We start from the raw sequence: 20,973 nt of genomic DNA on the forward strand, positions 1-20,973 counted from the left end.
TTTTTGAAGACCGAACAGATCCGAGTCGGAATACTGGAGCTTGGACACATCACTCTCCATGAGACTCAGCACATGCTGCACGCTTTGCATGTCCATGATCTTGCTGGACTGAGTCACTTCCGTACCGTTTAGTTCCACTCTGATGTTCTTGAAGAATGAAAATGCGGGTGAGGTGGGGCACACCCAGTGTGGATAACTCCGACTGTTACCACCGTTTCGTCCATCTTTGACGGTGTAGCTGAACTTGGCGATGAAGTAGCTCTCACCCAAAGCCATAAAGTTGCGTGAAGACATATCCAGTTCATGATTCAGGGAAGGTGGAGATCGATCGGCGGATGAATAGAGCACAACACTGCGCCTTCCCTCCAAAAGTGAGTACTTTTTTTTCATTTCTTTCCAATATGCTACTCTGCACGACCTTTGAGCTGTTCAGCAGACCTTTAAACGCATCGGGGATCTGGGGGGTGATGAGCTCCTGTGCCATGGCTGCTCTTCTCCTTCTTTGCTTTAGAGGAGAAATTCTTTTCACTCTTGTCCTCCAGATACCCATCCACAACATCACGTGCTTCTTCGTAGATACCCTTCAGTTTGACGTGCTCTTCACTGGTCAGCAAACCATCTTGCATGCACGCACCCAGCTCCATGGTGAATGCATCTTCAGCCTTGTCCCATCTCTGCTGTGAGAGAAGAAGCTTCTTCTGTAGACCACGATGTGATGATACGTGCTTGCTGACACATCCGAGAACAAAGCTGACCAGGGTTGACGCTAGTGATAGCCCACCCACGATTCGCTTATCCACATCGGCAAACACCGTGGTCTGACCAGCACTCAGAGCAAACTGTACACCGAGAAGGAGGGCTAGTAGGATATGTCCACGCGTCAAGCTCTTTTCAACCGTGTGAATTTTGTTTTTCTCCAAAACCTTTCGGTCTTTGATTTTTCTCAACAGTTGACGGAGGTGATCCAGACGGAATTGACCCTCGAGATTAGCACCACCACCACCACTAACACCCACAGAAACGAGATCCACGGAAGTGCTTTTCACTAAAGCCATCTCTCTGTCTCTCTCTGTTACTGTACGGAGGAAATCTTTTCGATTCGCATGTCCAGGTAGATAGGATAGCCTGGCGTGATGAGCTCGCCAGTGTTGAATTTGAGCCAGAAGGTCATCTGGCGTACACTTTCGTTTTGAAGCATGATCCGTCTGTCACTCTGTGAGAATACGTAGTTGTTCACACCGTTCAGGGTTTGCACGAGGAACGTTTTCACAACTCTAGAGTCCATGTTATCCTCATATTCAATCGATGGGCCGATGAGATCTGTGTACAGCAGAACCATCCTGCGTCCGATCGTAAGGTCCACAGCATGTGGAAGAACCTTCACACCCCTCATAACATAGCGCGTCTCGATCTCACCCACACCCAGCAGAACACTGGGTGAGTCGTTCTTCAGCACGCAAGATTTCCCACTTGGCGTGGATACCGTGAGTCTACTGCTCAGGCGTGAATACATGAAGGTCACATCTGAATGTCCACTCGTCGACAGAGCCGCGTTGATGATGGCGGCGAGCTGCTCCGCATCGGTGTAGGTACCGGTGGTGATGGACACTCGATCTTCCACTCCACTCTGTGCATCCACCACATACAGTTTGTTGGTTCGATCGCTCACGTTCTCAACGTGCAACTCGAACTGGGCCGAGTCCAAATGGAGTGTTTTACCTCGCGTGTCGAGCTCCTTGACATTTAGGGTGAAGTTGGGTGTGTACCGCCCACTGCTTACCGCAGCGATGTTATTGGTGGCAGTCAGAATGACAGACATCCTTGCTTATAGGAAGAAAAATATTCCCTACTATCTATTAGTGACAATCATAGACATCCTTGCTTATTGAGAGAAAAATATTACCTCCTCTCTATTAGGACAAGATGGCTTTCTGGATATCTCAGTTTCACGAGAGCGATGCCAAGATGACATCTCAGCGTGCGGTGCAAGCGATCAAGGATGATCTCACCCAACTGAAAGTACTGATGGGCAATGAAAGGACTGAAAATACCGTGATGCATGATGTGCAAACTCTGAAGGCACATAAATTCGATAGAGAAGAAGCATCTGCATTGAGACATGAGGTGTTGGAGGTGCGAAAAATGAAAGGACCCAAAGGAGATCGAGGTTTTGGATGGCTTAGTGCTGGTCACGCACCATCGGAGCGCGATGGTAGGACGGGTGACTTTTTCTTCAACTCAGACAACGGAATGGTCTACAAAAAGCTGAGCGGCGAGTGGGTGGCATTTGCAACGGTGAGGGGCCCCCGAGGAGAGCGGGGTTTACCGGGCTTGCTAGGTGCACCAGGTGTGGAAGGCGAGCGGGGCCCACAAGGACCGACTGGAGAACGGGGTCAGCGCGGACCTGCTGGTGATGCCGGCCCGGGTTTGAAGATTCGCACCGTGGAGGGTACACTACCCGAGGCTCATGCAGACACGGAACTGATGCTCACAGAGTTTCCTTATGGTAAATCTGTGGATCGCGGTTCTATCGTACCGGTTCGGCTGTACATGCTGGTTGGATATCCTGCAAATGTGGAAGAGCGTGGAGGACGGGAGCGACGCTTCTGGATGCCCTATAAGGACATCCCACGCAAGAACAAGTGCACGCTTGCATTCACCACACACCCAATTCTGGAAAGTCATGCCGTACTCCGCATGGAAGGTACCATCACGGGTGTGTACAAGAACTACCACATTTATGGTTCATATCGTTTCATTTACCAAGAGTATTGAAGTGAGAGGTGCTCATACATCACATTCCAGAAATGTTCATAGTGAAATACATGAATGATGAGAAGGCAATAAAACCTAATGCATATACCATGAACATATTGTTATGTTCTCTTTGCTGGTTGCACTGCTGTGAGGCGGTCTTATGGAGCTCGATTTCGTAGCAAGACACGATGTTCCGCACCAGTAGAGGTCCTCCGAGAACAGCTAGCTCGCAGAGATGTATCAGCTGACTCACCAGGACGATAAGAAGTGACATGCTACGATGATTGTGGTGGCTACGCCTGGTCATCTCGAAAAGCCGAGGAAGACTGTGCATGATGCGAGCACCACAATCTGGGGTGGTCAAACTTGGTATCAGCATTTGAGCCGAGCTCCTTAGCACCCCCTTCTTGCTAGCAGCAAGGTTCCTGGCTGACATCAAAATGAACTTCAGACGTTCATCACTCATGACTTTGACTAGATCCTGATCGACTCCTTGACGGAAGAGTACTGAGGGGGCAAGAGACGATTCCACTCCACCTCTTGCAGCACAGCGCAGCAAGGCACCCAGGGCACAGTCATGATCGTGCTTGCTCAAGAGCAGCCAAACGGGTGACACTCCCAAAGGCATGAGGATGGGTGTGATGAAGATGATGATACAGTTAACAGGTAGGCTGCATTCTTCAACTGTACACCCAGTGAAGAACTTGAAGCTATTTTATAACCTTTTGCATTTTGACTATTGCACACGAGAAGCGGTACAGAGCACATCGCAAGTCATTTGGCAGGGCATCCAAATCACGCTCGGTGGTGGTGGTGCGGTCATAGCACCTGATCAGTCGCTGCATCAGCTCCACCTGTTCGGGTTTGAACTTGGATAGGTTCTCACGAAATCTGACAGCCTGAGCCTTTGATAACGCTCTGGCGCCAATCATGAGCTGTTGCAACCAAGCCTTAGCGAACTGTTCAGGCATACAGTTCATGAGTTTGCTGGAGCGTGCCCAGGCCACGTTGCTCTTTGGTAAATAGACTCGAAGCTTCTGACAGGTGGCTTCATCTTCGTGGTAGATGCATCTCAGGGCGATGGCATAGTTTAGACTTCTGTAGTTGTTATCCTTCTTTGCAAACTGCAGTCTTTCTTGCACTCCATGAAGCTGCACCTGAATACCAGTCCTCTTCATGAAGCACACCAGATGCTTATCCACAGCATTCAATCTCTCGCGGGCAGAGTAGGTCCGGGCTTTAACACAACGATCAGTCCAGTTGACTTCACTCAGGAACACATGACCCAAAACAAGTCCACACGTTGTGCACACGTACTGCCCTTCGCTGACTACTTGATGGTTATGCCAGCACTTATCCAAGTTCGGAGGGGGAGGAGGAGGAGATGGACAGGCATCATCACCATTGTAGGCGAGACAACTCTCCTTGTAACTTTGCAATATCCGAAACTGCTCTTCAATATCCATGATGAAAAATGATGGAAAAGCCCTAGAGTATATCAACATATAAAGAGTGAGATCCATTACAGCATGCCACATCGGAACATGATGTCATAATACACATTAGGATGATGATTCAGAAGAGTAGGATAGGCAATGATGTCATAATACACAGTAGGATGATGATTCAGAGGAGTAGGTTATGGCATCATCAAGTGTTTAACGCGAGTGTTACAGGAAAACGAAGGTTCATCCTATTCTGATGACGTGTATCGCAAAAACTGAGTTCTCACAACACCCCACATGCATATTAGTCACAAACATAGTTTAATCGTGACATTTCTGGTAAGCACGTGATTGAAACACGTCAACACGTCAAAATATAGCAATGTCGAAATAAACTGTCAAAAAGTGACAGGTTCACGTCAAAAAGTGACAGGTTCACGTCAAAAATTGACAGGGTCATGTCAACATATCGAAAGGTCACTTCCGGGGTCAACTTTGCGCTAGAATCCCCCTCGTACCTTCTACTTCCGTGACTGAGTACAACGTCAATACAAGATGATATGAGCCGTTGGGGGTGAAGTGCGTTGGGAATGTCATCATTTGCTCAAGGCCAAAACGAGAGAAGAGATTAATTATGGAACTCCCTTCCAGCACGATTCGTGGTGTCACTAACAGACCAGTCGGAGTGGCGAGCATTCAAGATAACAATAATAATGTAGAATGATATGCGACCGGATGAGCACTTTTTGAGCAGAAAAATCAACAGACCCCATGTCCTTCGAGCAGAATTTTGAGCAGACTGAAAAGCAGGGATTGCTTCGTTCGCTGAGCATTATCCGCCAGTCCCTAGCACATATTCATTACCGTGATAATGGGCCAGGCCCGAAAATTTGGCGTAATGTAAATTTTAATTTAAATCGCAGAAAAGAGACCGTTTTTGGAGTTTGGAGTTGAGCAGCGAAGTTTCCTAAATAATTGGCACAGTCATTTCAATAATTATTACTTCAAGTATTATCATTCACTCGTGGAACTCAGAGTTACAGCAGAAACGCTTTGTTTCCTTCGTTTTATGTGTAAAAGGATCTGCACCTCGCCTAGGTGCATCGAGCACTGCCTGGACCTGCCGAAGCTCTCCTTGAGTGTAGATATCTTATTTTGCGATGTAATACTACTCAATAAGTAGACCTGTTGTATTGTTAGTGTCTTTGAATAGTATGCGTATGATCAAGTGTTTGTTCACCTATATTTTTTCCCTTTTTGTTTTTTGTTTTGCTTTCTTTCTCTTTTTCTCCCCTTCTCTTCTGGTATCGTGTCTAATATTGGGTGTGGCCCAAGCGAAAGCTAGGCTAACGCCGATGCCTACGCGAAAGGGCTGATGATGATTATGATACTAGACTCATTATTACTAGTAGTATCATACTACTCAATCTGCGGACAGAACTGTTTCGTCCTTTGCGGACTCATCAGCGCAGCACCGAGAAAATGAGGCCAATGAAATAGCAATGAAAAATGAATTTTCCAAAGCCAGATTAAAACCAGGCCCGGACGTACATGCATGTACCTTGCCAGAGTGCTCAAACTGACAAGTCAGTGAGCTCTGCAAAACGCAAGCAGCAATACTAGAAAGTCATGTGTTGGTAGGTATGTACGTTTGTATTTTGAATTTGCATAACCAAACGGGCGGTGTCGCCCAATTACATGGAAGTGAATGGAAACCTTAATAAGTTATTGTAGAAAATAGCCTAATATGATAGCAGCGATAGTACAGAGCAAAGAACGCTCAGTCAATGAATAACGTTAGAGCAAAACTACGGGGAGGCGATAGACAGCACACGACTGGCACTGTGGAGTACCGCAAACGTTTAAAGGTACACGTATTGTTCAGTAGTGGGTGCTAAGAAGACAGAACGGGAGGCAGGCTTGTTTCATCCGACTGTTCTGGCCGCTCCCGCTAAATCACGGACACAAACTAAAGTGGAAGGAAGATCGACTAAGGTGACTAATAATTATTATCACTTTCTCTCGAAATGAGGAACATAGCCATATAGGCGGTGAAGCTTACACTTTACAGCTTCGCTTGGAAGTTGGAGTGAAACCTAGAAGGTAGTGCAGTACATAATCATGTAACTACTGAAGCGGCAGCTGACTCATAGTACCCGACCCACGTGGCTTGCAACATGGAGCATTTTGACCGGCACAACAGCACTTCCTTGTTGCGAGATTTTCGCCTAAATGGCCGATAAGCATGCCATGTTGAACTATGGGTACATACGGCAATAGAGTGTAGCAGCGCTGGATTGCTACATAGTCATTGTAGCTGGGAAAAGATGGGGACAATGATTCAGATGACGCTGGAGACTCCACGCCTCAATCACAACCGGCTGCAGACTGCCCGTGTGACCAGTTTTCGCTCGTCTGCTAGATCAGCAATTGGCATGAAAAGCACCAATAATGCCAGTTTGCTGCAGATATGCCACTTTAATGCTCGACAGTGCTAGTTTACTAAAAACAAGCATACAATACTACTTATAACGGTAACATTAGCCGCCGATGCCTCCTCCCTATTCACCAGGATTGGCTGGGGCCTGATTAGCTACAATCAGCCGCTGATTGATTCGCTTCGGTCCACCCACAGTGTAGTCAACGAGCCTCACTGATTAGTTGGTTAATGCTACTCATGATAGGGAGGAACTTTTGCATGAAGTTTACGGCTACTTCCCCGGAAACCGTCCAAGACATTCCTTGTTGTGAAGTCCGAGTGTCGGGCGGAGGCAGAGCGAGTCTTTGCAGGATCTGGCATCAAGATAGCTGGTGAGGGTGACAACTTGGCTCACAAGTCGGGACAAAGGCATTTGGGCGCTGCTATCGGCTCAGAGGAGTTTGTCTCTGCCTATCTGGAGGCAAAGGTTCAAGCATGGACCAACCAGATTGAGGGACTTGCCAATGTAGCAGCTACACATCCTCACGCTGCATTTGCTGCTTTGGTCTTCGGTTTGCGTCGTGACATGGCTCACCGGTGGACATTCCTCCAACGCACTATGCCCACTGTTAGTGATCACATGCAGCCTCTACAGGATGCTATTCGCAGCCGTCTACTGCCAGCTCTGACCAAGCATGAAGTGAGCAATTTGGAGATGGAGATGGTGGCTCTGCCTGCTCGACATGGAGGCTTGTCTTTCGACAACCCTGTCGCGGACTCCGTGCAAGCACGCTGCGCACTCCACCCACCTCGCAGCTCAGATTGCCACCGGCGGATCGGAGTTGCTGGAGAGCATTCGGCTGGACCAGGCAACCAAGTCGGCAGTGCGGAATCGCCACCGCGCAGTACTGGACGCAACAGCTACCGCCATCCAAGACCGCCTGCCGCAGCCACAACAGCGAGCAATGTCCTTGGCAGGCGAGAAGGGCGGGTCCAGCACCCTGACCACCGTCCCTATGGCTGAGCACGGTTTCACCTTTGATGTGAAAGCTGACTTTCACGACCATATCCGGCTCCGGTACTGTTGGCCTCTTGACAACCTACCAGCATCCTGTCCCTGTTGCTCAATGTTTTCAGTCGACCATGCCCAAATTTGCAAGCTATCGGGGTTCATCCCCATGCGACACAATGATCCCACCGACTTCCTCACGTCGTGCATGTGAGCTCCATCATGATGACGAGGTGGAGCCACCATTGCAGCCTCTAACTGGCGAAACCTTTCACCATCGGCCAGCCAACACTGATCCTGATGCCCGTGCCGACCTGTGCCGTGAAGGGATTCTGGACCGATAGCCACAACGCATTCTTCGATCCAAAGGGGTGTTTTATCCCCACGCGCCAAGCCATCGGTCCAAGCCCCCCCCCCCCTCCCTCTACGGAAGGTTTGAAGACGAGAAGAAGCGTGCTTACGGTGAACGTGTCAATAAAGTCCAGCATGGCTCCTTCTCACCGTTAGTATTTTCCTCCTGTGGTGGGATGGGCTTAGAAGCCACCGTGGTAATCAAGAGGCTTGGCCACCAAACGCAACGCTGCCTATAGCCGGGTTGTAAATTGCCTGCGGTGCTGCTTGGCATTTTCTCTTGCCAGGTCTGCCATCCGTTACGACCGCGGATCGCGCTCTGTTCGCCGTCGTCACTTCGACCTCGCGCCTGTCGACTTCGTCCAGGCTGAGGCGTATCTGGCTCGACATTACACTGTACTCACAGCCATTAAATCTCCTTTCTTCCTGTTGTAAAATTACGTACTATCCGGCGTGTATTTACCGCCATATTGCCAGGTGCGTGTTTACCACAATAATTATGAATAAAATACTCAGGACCCCCCAAAAAAAATCTTTTCATCCGTCTTGCCCCTGGCCCTTGAAGAAGAGTAGTAACTAAATACGGTAGGCTCTACGGAAGTTATAATGCACTCGACTCAACTCACAAGTGCAAGCCTTGGTTGGATATGATGGCATTGATCATGTTGATGGAGCCTGGACTCTGTGACTCTTCCTCTTGCCTTGGCAGTCTGGCCTTGGAAACGGAAGGCTGCCGCTTGGACACTTGCAACTAGGGTCCAGCGGATAATGCCGGCAGTATATTCGGCATTATACGACTATCCGAGCATCAGAGCATTATGGAGCATTAGAAAGGAACAAAACGAGCATTATGTGAGGTTTGAGCGGCAGAACGAGTTTCATAGTGGATAATATCGGGAAATCCCAGGTTTTTGGCAACAATCGGCTACAATCATGATCGTGAGATGTTGTCTGATGATTGGTTTTTGCCATGAAACTCTGAGTAACAACGAAACAGCCCTATTTTACTCCTTTTGTGTACCTCTAGCGTACTACGCTCCGCCCATTCCGGGCATTTCAGCACTATGCATTGTACCGGCGCATGACTTTGTGATTGTGTAGACACGTAACACCTTTAGCACTAACGCTACAATCATAACTATTGCTACATAAAAACGTTAGATTGTAGCCGGATGTGGCCAGGTAAATGTATACAAGCCATTTGTGAAGCATGCCCAACCGAGGCCGAGGCAGTTCAAGTGACACAAATCCGGAGAAATTATTTACGAGGCTTCTTTTACTACTGTGACTTTTAGAATATATTAATAATGGAGAGCTATGGAGGAGACATACGCGAAGTGAATATCAAACAGACGAAGAGGAGTTTTCTAGTTGTGCCAGAGGCTCTGGCGATAGCATCTCTAGCGATACTGAAGTAAACAGTGATGTATTGCTAAATTTGGACCAGGATGAAGGAGCGGCTATAAACAGAAAGAGCTCGTTCCAAAAGAACTGCCTTTGCCGAGTCCAGCTCAGGAGGCTCGAAAAGAACTAGAATTTCTCATGAACTCAGTACCAAGTCGATTGCTCAGCAGCGCCTGTCTTACTTTCCTGATGAAGCACGTACAGTTAGCTGTGGACGGTTGTAATGCCAGGCCTACAGTCAAATGCTATCAGAAAGTAAGAGTATTGTGGCGAGCCATATGTCTACACACCATCTCAACTCGAGCCACAAGCACAGGATGTAGAGTGGCAAAATAACTTCTGATCACGTGTTTTCAGGATTTCCGGAAATGGGAGGGGTATCCATCTGAGATCGGATCTCAGTAGCTGGCCTCACGTCTGGTGTTTCAGATGAAGACATTATTCACAGAGTGGACGCAATGACAGCTTGTCTGCAGGCAGGAATACTATTTGCCAAGATTAACTTCATCCCAACAATGAATGACTACCTGCAACAATGGTTTGATCTCTCACTACATGGATAATTAGGGGAGGGATTTGATACACCGACTATTCTGCCACAACCCTGCATCGAAGTTGGAATGGAGAGCAATCAATGGAGAAGCGATCATGACTCATAGTTCTAAGAAGTAGTAGAGCTCGTGAGAGATAAGGTGGCAACTTCAGATGCAGATCGACGATATGCATAATTTCCTGGAAGTTTGACAATGTGCAGACTTTCTTCCATTTTTGTCCCAAACCAAGAGCATTATATCCCTTGCTGAAGCATTATAATCAGCATTATGGTTAGCATTATACGAACATTTTCGGAGCATTATCAGCTACAAGTTGTCACTTGCCTTGGCTTGGGGCTGGTACCAGGAGTAGTAAAATACCATAATGTTACTACTCCCTTGGGGAGATCTAGGATTTGTACTAGGGGTGCGTTCTTAAATCCTCTCGGAAAAGTTGGAGACTCTCCGAAAAGTTCGAGAGCTGTTCTTATATCCTCTCCGACTTTTAGGAGGCGCTCCAAAGCTCTCCAAGCTCTCCAAGCTTCAGAGGTGGTTGAAACTTGGAGATCCCCGCGGTTTGGGATCAGCGCATGCGAACTACGACTAAAAGCCACGTGTTCATCATGAGTGTACGCATTTCCCTTTTCGCATACGCACATACATTCATCACTCAAGATCGCGGCCCCTTTGACGCTTCATTTTGCTTGACATGTGCAAAATATCTCCGAATTCTTCGAGACCCGTTCTTGAGTAATCCCAGTTTCTTCGACTTCTCTTTTCTTCTTCTTCTAGAAGCTAGATTATAAGAACGCACCCTATACCCCCCCCCCCCCCCCCCCTAGTATTCAAATCCTAGATCCCGGCTAAAAAAAATAGGCGATAGCTCATATACGCGTAGCTAGTCATTTTTTTAAATTTTTGTTGTAGATCTACGAATTCTTTCCGCGCGCTTTTGCATGTCACTGAACAGATCACCATGATCACTGCTGATCAGTACAGTCAGTGAGTCTTGAGTATTTTGCTTCTTGACGTTTGGAACAGTCAAATTAATTGAAATAGTCAGACGAGCTTCTGTTTCTGCCCCTAGCGCCCTGCTTGACCTTGTGCTATTGAATATCGTGTCACGAATGTTTATGATATACTACGTACGGAAATGGGGTCATCTACTATCGTAACAGTTCAGTTGGCTTTCCAGTTCTCCCAGGCTATTACTTTCCGCTCGCTTTATACTGGACTGATCTCCGCGTAGAAATAACTGCATTGCCTTTCACGAACATGGCGCGTTGCGCCTAAGCGCCACCGGACAGGCGTGAGTGTATTTCAGGCCTCTCTAGTCTCTACTTGTTTGAACTGTCGATATTCCTGTTTCATAAAACAAGACAGTTATTACATTACCGTACCGACAATTATTTCGTACAAGATCTTTTGAGCGAGCCCACGTGTGAGTGCACTTGCCCTGAAAAGTAAAATATTCTTTTCGGTTTGACTGCATCTTGGCGTTCCACAAGCATTTGCAATGGGAATGAAGTGTGTCAGCTTGCGATAGCTACTGCTGAGCAAGCCTGTGACAGTGTAATACTGATATTTTTCAATGCCAGGACAAATTTGCCGTACATGCTAAGTTTCAATACCACCTTGGATTGGATTGGATTGGTTTATTTAACCCTGTACATGCATATCAGCATACGGAGTCCTTGTACAAGTGGGGATGTGTAAGAGGGAAAGTTACACTCCACGTTTGTGGAGGCAACAGATTTGAATTTTCGCAAGAGCGTACGCGTCGCTTTCCGCAGTTGCCATTGCCATTTTCGTTTCTGCGCTTCCGCCGCGTCTGAGCGTGCACACATGTTACCCAGAAAATACAGAAAAAACTTTTGGTTACCGTTGTGACATCGATGGACGAAAAAAATTTCCACCGGACAAACTGTCTTTCTTTGGAGTTGGACGACTTTATTCACCGGCTTAATGTGCTGCTAATACAGTGTGTGTGTGTAACAACTCAGCTGTGGGTTTGTGTGGTGCTGCGTCTTATTGGCTCTGCCTTTGTTCCTGCTGATGCCATTGCAGGCTTGAAATTCCACCGCCATGTCTCGGCGCAATAACCACTCCACCACACCAAACAGTGGGCCTGCAGGCTCGAAAGTTAAAAGGACCACCGGTGCTGGCAAGAAACACAACAGCGGTGTGTCGGACTGCACACGCAGCTGTTCTCTGGAGGCGCATGCGCTGAAGGTTGCCACGTTTGTTGCCAGTGGCAAGAGTATCGACGTTCTCCGCCGCAAGCTGCCACTGCTCTGTAGCAATGCTTTCCAGAACTTGACTGAAACAGGCAAGCTAGTTAGTGGAGTTAAGAGCTGCTGCTGGACTTGGTGTGTGTGTGTGTGTTCGTGCGCGCGCGCGTGTGTGTGTGTGTGTGTGTGTGTGTGTGTGTGTGTGTGTGTGTGAGTGTGTGTGTATATGTGCATGTATGTGTGTATGTGTGCATGTATGTGTGCATGCATGCATGCATGAATGTGTGAGTGTCCACTTTGAGAGAAGACTCCGTAACCCGGATGGTCCCTAACGCCAGTAACGGATATTGTCATCTCTGGTATACATTTGTTTTTGTTTTTTTCTCAGGTCATTCTGTGCTTCATATCGCAGCCCAGTATGGCTACTATGACATCATCAAAGAGCTGAAAGAGGAACTGACCTCGCAGGATCTGAACCGCGCTGACAGGGAAAGCCGCTACACCGCCCTGCATTTGGCCATCTACTATGGACAGCTGCACTGTGCCGTGCTGCTGCGCCAGGTACGGTGCTCCGATGGTGCGCTAGTGGGCCCGGTCATGTACGGTCATGTATAGAGCGAAACCCTGTCTAAGACGACCGCTCAAGGGACCATCAAAACGTGGTCTCTGTTACCAGGTGGTCTCCCTAGCCAGGGTCATTTGACTGGAAATCACATCCCTTGGTCCTGGGTTCAGTGGTCTTCTAGGACAGGTGGTCTTCTAGGACAGGTGGTCTTCTAGGACAGGTGGTCTCCTTGACAGGTTTTACTGTAGTACCTGTTGTGATGTTGATCCCGGTCTCCTCTTTGTGCTGTGCCATGTACAGTGCTGGACATTTTGTTCACCGTTGTGTCTCGTATTGAAGCCTGTCTCGTGTAGAAGCCTGACTTTCAAGATACACTCGGGCACATGAGCCTGGTTTTAGTGTTGACATACACGCACATAGAAATACCAGTCTTGTATAGAGGCCTGTATCATAATAAAAAGCCTGCAAAGTTTCCCCCAACAAATCATATAAGCCGCGGCTTTTATACACGACTTAAAACGGTATGTACTGTGTGCTGCCTGTGTAGCTCGGTGCTGACTTGTTCTTGCGCGACTATGATGGTTATCCTGCTCACCGACTTGCTAGTCTGGATCGTGTTGAACATGAAGTGAAGAGACACTGCGAGTTCTTTGCACAGCCGCAAGGTAGGTGTTGCAGTGTGGAGCGTTTGCCTGTGTGTAACCCCTCCCCATACACACACACACACACACACACTACTATGATACTACTATGATACAGCTACCCTAAACGGGTCACGCCGCCCTCCACCCAAGCATGAGCACTATGAGGGGCAATGGCAAATAAAGAGAATCAGCTAGCAGAACTGGCAAAACAGATGAAACAATGGAGCAGAACGGACGACTGCTGTACAATCATGTTCGAGTACTGTAACAACAACCTGACAGCTACAGTGACAACAACTGAAAATGAACAGGAAAGAAAAAAATTCAAAATTTCACTCCACGAAAAAACACTGTCCACGAAAGAATCCACCAAGCAAAAGGAGTGTGGGCATCCGAAATCCCACCAGGACTCCACTAGCAGTTCTTCCACGTTGACGATGAAAGCGGCAGGGCAATGCCTCACAAATCCGACAGACTTCCGCAACGCTTGACCAGTGCACTCATGACGACGAAAGATTGAAGTTTCAATTCCCACCATTCCGCCATGCGACCTTCCTCTCCGCACTCGCTCGTCCACTCCACTGAAACAACGACTTGTTCCAGCACTCCACCAGCCAATCCGCAATTCCCACCACTGCATTCTTCGAGCTTGGATTCTTCACAGCACTCGAGGGATAGCTACTCCACTGCGAGTGGTGGACCACGGCCGACGCAGCAGTGACAATATCGAAGTAAATTGTCCTGCAAGCTACATCGCGATTCCGCGGTCCAATCATGCAGCACTACCTTGGCAGTGTGCGAGGGTGCTCCAGGGTCGACTCTGGCTACGCCGCGACACACACACACACACACACACACACACACACACACACACCACATCCACCCATCAAAGCCGCATACACACACACATGTGTGCGCACACACATTCACAGACACACACACGCACACATACACACACACACACACGATCGCGGGCCGTTACTCGCAAGGCTGACTGTAACTGCCCGTGTGCGAACTACGAACGTGAGTTGCATGGCCTCACTCTTGAGTTTGCTTTCCTTTCTACCATGTGCTGCTTCAGATGGCTTTCCTCAACTTGCACCTCTGACCTGGGGCACGAACGTCAACAACCTCCTCGGTCATGCTGACGTCAAACCTCGCGCCCAGCCCGACTTCTTGCCGCTGCTTGTCGGTTGCAAGAGATCTGTTGGTTGCACCGATAGACATGTTCAGCCGAAGGTCAGTGCTAACGCTACTGCACTACGGCGTAGTACTAATGTGTTCATCAGTAGTGGCTACATGCACTGTAGGCATTGGGAACTGCAAGTATGGGAGAGTACTGTCAGTCGACAAATTGTCGCCCCATTCAAATTTCGGCCCACCAGGGCTGAACGCATTTCGGTTGCAACACATTTTCGGCCTGTACTGCTGTCTGTATACACTGTCACACTGAACCTGCTAAACAAAATTTCGGCTGCAACAATTTTTCGGCCAAATATTATCAGGCCGAAAATAGCCGAAAATAAATATGCGCTGAATATTTGTAGACTTACAGTATAGATGCTATGTGAGTGGCCTACATGTATGTCATGCTTTGCATGGACTGGCCAATGACTCAATGTGTCTGTGCATGTGTCCTTGCTTTTGTGTGTGTGCTTGTGCCCGTGCACGCACGTGCGCCTGCCTGTGTATGCTGCGGGGCTACCCGGCCATGTTCAGGCTGCCCTGAGTAAGTTCCACATGATACTGGTGACGTCGCGCGGTGAGGTGTTCACCTGCGGCCATGGCCGCGGAGGACGTCTCGGCCATGGCGGTGAGGAATCCGAGCTGGTGAGTGTGATGGCTGCTGTGCTGGCATAGCAAATTAGCAATGCACCAATGCATCCATACTTTGTTACAGAGGAAGGTAGCAGTACGTCAGTATGATGTCCACTGTCAATGGGATGTTTCCCACGGAAAGAAGACTACGTTGATCTAATAATCTCACTTTGAAACTGTCCGATGTGTGACCAAGATTTAAGTCTGGAATGGTGTGCCCATTGCCCAGCCCTCTCATACACTGTACCAATGTACTGGTTTCCCTATTCCTTGCGCATTACAGAAGCCGCGGATTGTTGAGTTCCTGCTCAAATCAGCCGTTCATCTTGTAGCTGCGGGACAGAATCACAGTGTGTTTGTGGATGTGGAGTAAGTGACTCTCAACATAGTGTAATGTTCATTTGCTCACATGTTAGCGCATGCGTGTTCACTTGTGCTTGTACTTGTTGCTCACTGCCAAAACTGGTCACGTGGGTCTCCCCGGGGAGAGGGGAGACTCAAAAGGAATCTTGGAAAGATGACTCAATTGGCTATTGAACCACCCAACGGCCGACACCCCCTGAGATCCCAAAAACTCTGGGTGGACTTGAAAATGATCCCACTTAGGGACTCACCACACCTCAGTAAGTGGGTGAGGACAAGGTGCAGAAAAAGGATTGACGGCATCAGGGTATCCGTCCCGGGATCCAACTGCAGTTACCCCTGCCCCCAGTGAAGGTAATACTTGCTACTAGTGTGAGTGGCTAAATCAGAGTGGATCTGATAAAAGCTTCACTAGCACCATTGATTACACAAGAGTTAATCTAGCCAGAAGCAGTCCATGGTTAACAGGTATGTATACTTCAAATAGAAAGTATATGAACCCTGGAACCAACAAAGGTGGCAGGTACAACATTACACCTTCAACCAGCCGAGCCTGTTGGCAACAGACCCAACACAATCAGGCACAAGTGTACCTACCAAGCGAACTAACTGGCACTCACACACACACGCGCACACATGTACCACACACACACATACACACATACACATACACACACACGTGCGTGCCCACACATGTACCACACACACACACACACACACACGCGTGCGCACACATGTACCACACACACACGCACACATACATACACACACACACACATACACACGTCTGATGGTAATTCTGGTACATGTAGATATATAATAATGTTCATGTCCAACAGTATCACGGCACCACACCTAAACAAAATTGTCTGTTTGTGTACTCGCTATTGACAGCAATAATTTGTACACGTGCGGCAACAATGAGAATGGCCAGCTTGGTCAGGCATGCACACAGCAAAGTGGCAAGCAAGTCGCCAATTCACTGAGCCCGCGGAAGGTGAGTACGGATATTTGTGTTGGCTTTGGGTGTGTGTGTGTGTGTGTGTGTGTGTGTGTGTGTGTGTGTGTGTGTGTGTGTGTGTGTGTGTGTGTGTGTGTGTGTGTGTATTCATGCATGTGCGTGTGTGTGTTTGTCGGTGTGGTCAGCTAAGTTTGCAGAATTGGAATTGCTGCGGGAAACCTTGGTTACCTGGCAAGGTACAAGCTAATTCTTTATTTGCTGCTCCAGGGATAATTATGTGTGTGTGTGTGTGTGTGTGTGTGTGTTTGTTTGTGTGTGTCCGTGCTTGTGTCTGTGTGTCCGTGCTTGTGTGTGTACATGTGTGTACGTGCTTTTGCTTGTGTGGCTGTGTGTGTGTGTATGTGTTTTGATGTGTTTTCTATCAGGTATGGTTGAAAGAAGAGAGGCCTATCATCGGTGTGGCCGCATCGCGCTATCACACTGCTGTCATTACTGCCTCTAAGCTCTACGTCTTTGGTACTGATCGTGGACAGCTGGGTATGTACAATGAGGACAGATTCCAATACATGTACAGTCAAACCTAGTTAGGAAGAACTTCAAGGGAGCGAAAAAGTTTGTCTTATTGGGAGTTCTTCTTATCCAGATCTGACAAAAAATTGATATGCATATCATTATACTATTATAATTTATAGTAGATTGTTTTTACGTGAAGGTGCATGCTGTGGCAAATATAAAACATTTCTTTCATAACATAACCCAGCAACAGGTAAGTACAATGTGCAATGAATTCATGACAGCATTACATCCGCCTTGTAACATGTTTTGCCAGTACAAGAGGCCTCGACTATCGGGGAAAAAATCCTACAGCCAGCTTACCCACAGGGACCGAAAGTTCATAATACACGCTGATTTTGTTCAAATCACACTTGAAAGTAATTTGTCTTCACGAAAGTTCGCCGTACAGAGTTCGTCATAAACGAATAATTTTGACTTGATATGATGCCTGGCCAACCATAGCATTGGCCCAAGTTCGTACTAAAGGAAAGTTCGCCTTATCAGTGTTCGTCCTAACGAGGTTTGACTGTACTTCAAGCATTCTGAAATACTAGTATAAAAGTGCATGTTGGATGAAAAATTCTAGCAATGCCTCAGGCTTGGAAGGTGTTCGCTGGTATTTTCCCTAGTCAACAGGAAGACAGGAAGGGTTGAGCAGTGACGAAGACGGTACGTCTTAAACTACTAAATGGAATTTTGCAGAAGTCTTGCCGACTACTCCACAAGTCACATCACCCATATCTCTCAAGATGTGCTCCATTCAGAGAATGGATCAGATTCGTTGATCATTCTTGTACTTTGGTAGTCGTTTCAAGATGGCAATTTTGGATGGCATACCAGTTCCGTTTGTGTTGATGTGACCTGGATGCGTACTTATTTACCTGTGTGTGTTCTTGTGTGTGTGTGTGTGTGTGTGTGTGTGTGTGTGTGTGTGTGTGTGTGTGTGTGGTGTGTGTGTGTGTGTTCGTACTCGATATAACAATGCAGGACGAGCGGAGTCACACAACACCAGGGTGGCGACGCCATTCTGCGTGGTAAGCATCTACGCAGCCCACACCGCTCAACTGTTGTGCTGTGCTGTAGTACTAAGACCTGGGTATATTGGCCACTATGGTGGATAACATGGTAACCTTATGGTCCTCTCTTTTCTAACTACAAGAAGTGGCCAACCTTCTTGAGGGCTTGGCCGCATACTCCTTTAATTAAGCCATGTTTAAATGCACCGTCGGGCTTGTTTGGCCAGGCTGCAAGCTCTTTGTAGAGACGGGTGCTTTCTGTGGAGCTTGGGGTACCTGTGTCAGGAACTGCGGTGGTGACACGTTAACCCTGACCTTATGAGTACGTGTACTGCAGTTCCGGCCAAAGAAATCAAACCTCGTGAATAAGGCAGCGCCCTGTGCAATTTTATCCATGTGGTTGGATTTCTTTGGCCAGTGCAGTAGTACCTGTCAGCGTCAGGCAGAACACCGCGTCAGTGTGCAGCCCAGTGTTTGTAATGACGAGACTCCGCGCCGCATTTAGTACGGATGAGGTCCAATCATTTCACCTAACACAGTCGGGTTGCCGAAGAACGTAGCGCCGAAGAACGACCAGGCTGGGATTTCACCAAGCACAGCATACCAATGTATGCACGGTGACTCAACTCTGCATACACCCCATAGTACATGAAAATAAGAACGGCCTTGTAGGCTACGGGGCTGACCCCCCCTCCCCCAGTTCTTCGGAACCCGGCAGTTCTGTAGTTCTTGCTCTGGTCAAGCAGAGGAGCTGCTGCTTAGCATCTTCCTCACACAAACTGGGGGATGCATCATGACCCATTGAACAACCAATCTGTTCTCCGAATGTCCTCGATCTGGGTTGTTGTGCCATCGTCCTCAGTAGTAGCACGGTGCTCATGGAAACTTATATCAAAGTCTGTATCCTTTCAAAAGTGTACAGTACTATCGTTGTGTGGCATTTATTTGCAAGCCGCCAATGTGCGCATGAGTGGACGCATTGCTGAATGACGTATGTGTGCGGGCGTTCACATATTCGTTTGCGTGTTTGTGCGGGTGTGTTTGTATGTGTGTGTGTGTGTGTCCCTGCGTGTTTCTGTACGTGTGTGTGTGTCCACGCACGTGTGTGTGTGTTTTGCGTGTGTGAACGTGTGTGTTGCGTGTGTAAACGTATGTTTGTGTGCATGCTTCCGTGTGTGTATGTGTGGTCAGCCTCTGAACTACCAGAATGGCTCGGAGTTTAGTATCAGCGAAGTGGCCGCGTCCAACGACGTCACGGCGTGCTTGTGCCGTGCGAGCATTTGGCTCGACGAGCATGGCTACACCACCTCGTACTTCGTGTTTGTGTGCATGAACCACACTGTACACTTGGTCACCTGCCTCACTTCTGGGTATGTTTCATGTGTTCCAACATGGTTTTGTCCCTTAGAAAAAATTCACCGTTCATGTGAGACTCGGCTAGAGGCCAAGCTTTCCGCATCCGTAGGAACGCCCCCCCCCCCCCCCCTTGAAGTAAATCCCTTAACCCTCCCGTTTAACTCCACTGTTTTTGCACATGGCGTGAATTTTGCTCATATTGTGTCTTGTTTTGCTAATTGGGAACTCGTGGTCTGGCACGAGGGAAACATGGATGAGTTGATGTAATGAGTTGACAAGTTTCACTGTAGGACTCGAACCAGGGACCCTGGCTAATGGCCAGGGATGTTCTACCACTAAGTTTGGGTGTAGACATCATCCCAGCTGCCACTGTTCAAAATATTTTCTTCAGGCTTCGAAGCTCATGTTTCGTACTTCTGTTTGTGTATGTTTGTACACGTGTGTATGTGTGCGTGCGTGTGTGTGTGTTTGTGTATATACCGGTAGCCTCTGTCAGTTGAACTTGTGGACCCGTCTGTCTGCGTCATCCGCGGCCTGTGCTGCTACGGGCCCTGCGAAGAAGTCCGAAGTTAAGGCGCGTGCCAAGGAGACCGTTGTGATGTGCTTGTCGCAGCGTAACGAGGTACGTTGCAAGAATTTGTTCCGAGAAATCTCCTTTCTTCCCAGGTTCGTGGGAGTCTAGTGTAGAGTTTCCTTGACTGTAGTTAGGGATATCAGCGAACGCACTGCGCAGCGTGTTCACACATGTCTTACGTCATACAAAAATCTATGAGGCGCACGGCCGACAAGAAAAAATGGCGATCGTTGAAATCATGTCTTGGGTCAGGCACAGCTCAGGCCGGCGCGGCCAGGAGTAAAAAATAAAATCGACACTCGACAAGAAGCCTGTTTGTTGGTTTGCTTGAGCTCGATTCATTCAGGAAAGGAGACATCAGGAGCTAATATTCTTCGGCGCCTATGACTGGTAAACGCTCTCAAGCAAAGACATGACAAAGGAAGAAGACGTTCGTAGCTGGACGGAGGTTTGTTTGCAACACAGAACAGTACTCGTACTTCCTTGCGAACAGGCCACCTGGTGACCTTTTGGTTGCGTCTGAAACTTACTTGTTGCTAGCAATGCCAAGAACGTTTCCAAAACGTGGGCCCCTACTCCCTTGTCTAGACAGCCATGACCAGAAACTACTTGGGCACAGGACCTCGATGCAAGAACAGGTCACTGTCATTCAAAACTTACTTCAAAAGTGCCACTCGTGGTACATGTACGTACACGTATCATGGTGCCCAGGTAAGTATTAATCTTTCAATTATTTTCGCGCGAACGCCTCCGTGGATTTCCTCCAATCTTGGCACGTGTAGTCCACATGGTCAGGCCAATTCAATGACGTCTTCAAAAGGGGACTTCCCTGGGTAGATCTTGCCAGGTACCAGCCGATGTACTACGAAATCTAGCTGACGATCGTCCATTTTTGAGCTGGAAGAAAGTGCCTCGGAAAACCTGTGGACGACGTCGAGAACAGTATAATAAGCGATGCATGTATTCGTAGTC

At 48.1% G+C, this 20,973-nt stretch overlaps 1 protein-coding gene across 1 annotated transcript in view; it reads left to right on the plus strand.

The window, feature by feature from the left end:
* The first annotated feature begins 10,934 nt into the window (after positions 1-10,934).
* LOC135823748 (inhibitor of Bruton tyrosine kinase-like) overlaps positions 10,935-20,973 on the plus strand; it is a 33,489-nt gene continuing 23,450 nt past the window's right edge. Inside the window, exons 1-12 of the mRNA XM_065336591.1 lie at positions 10,935-11,227; positions 11,986-12,247; positions 12,538-12,710; positions 13,262-13,379; positions 14,440-14,597; positions 15,078-15,188; positions 15,460-15,545; positions 16,434-16,536; positions 16,926-17,037; positions 18,043-18,089; positions 19,263-19,441; positions 19,914-20,049. Coding sequence (XP_065192663.1) covers positions 12,004-12,247; positions 12,538-12,710; positions 13,262-13,379; positions 14,440-14,597; positions 15,078-15,188; positions 15,460-15,545; positions 16,434-16,536; positions 16,926-17,037; positions 18,043-18,089; positions 19,263-19,441; positions 19,914-20,049 — 1,467 coding nt within the window. The 5' untranslated portion in view covers positions 10,935-11,227; positions 11,986-12,003. The remainder of the gene's footprint in view (positions 11,228-11,985; positions 12,248-12,537; positions 12,711-13,261; positions 13,380-14,439; positions 14,598-15,077; positions 15,189-15,459; positions 15,546-16,433; positions 16,537-16,925; positions 17,038-18,042; positions 18,090-19,262; positions 19,442-19,913; positions 20,050-20,973) is intronic.

Source organism: Sycon ciliatum, chromosome 8, assembly GCF_964019385.1.
Source record: "Sycon ciliatum chromosome 8, ocSycCili1.1, whole genome shotgun sequence".
Lineage (NCBI taxonomy): Eukaryota > Metazoa > Porifera > Calcarea > Leucosolenida > Sycettidae > Sycon > Sycon ciliatum.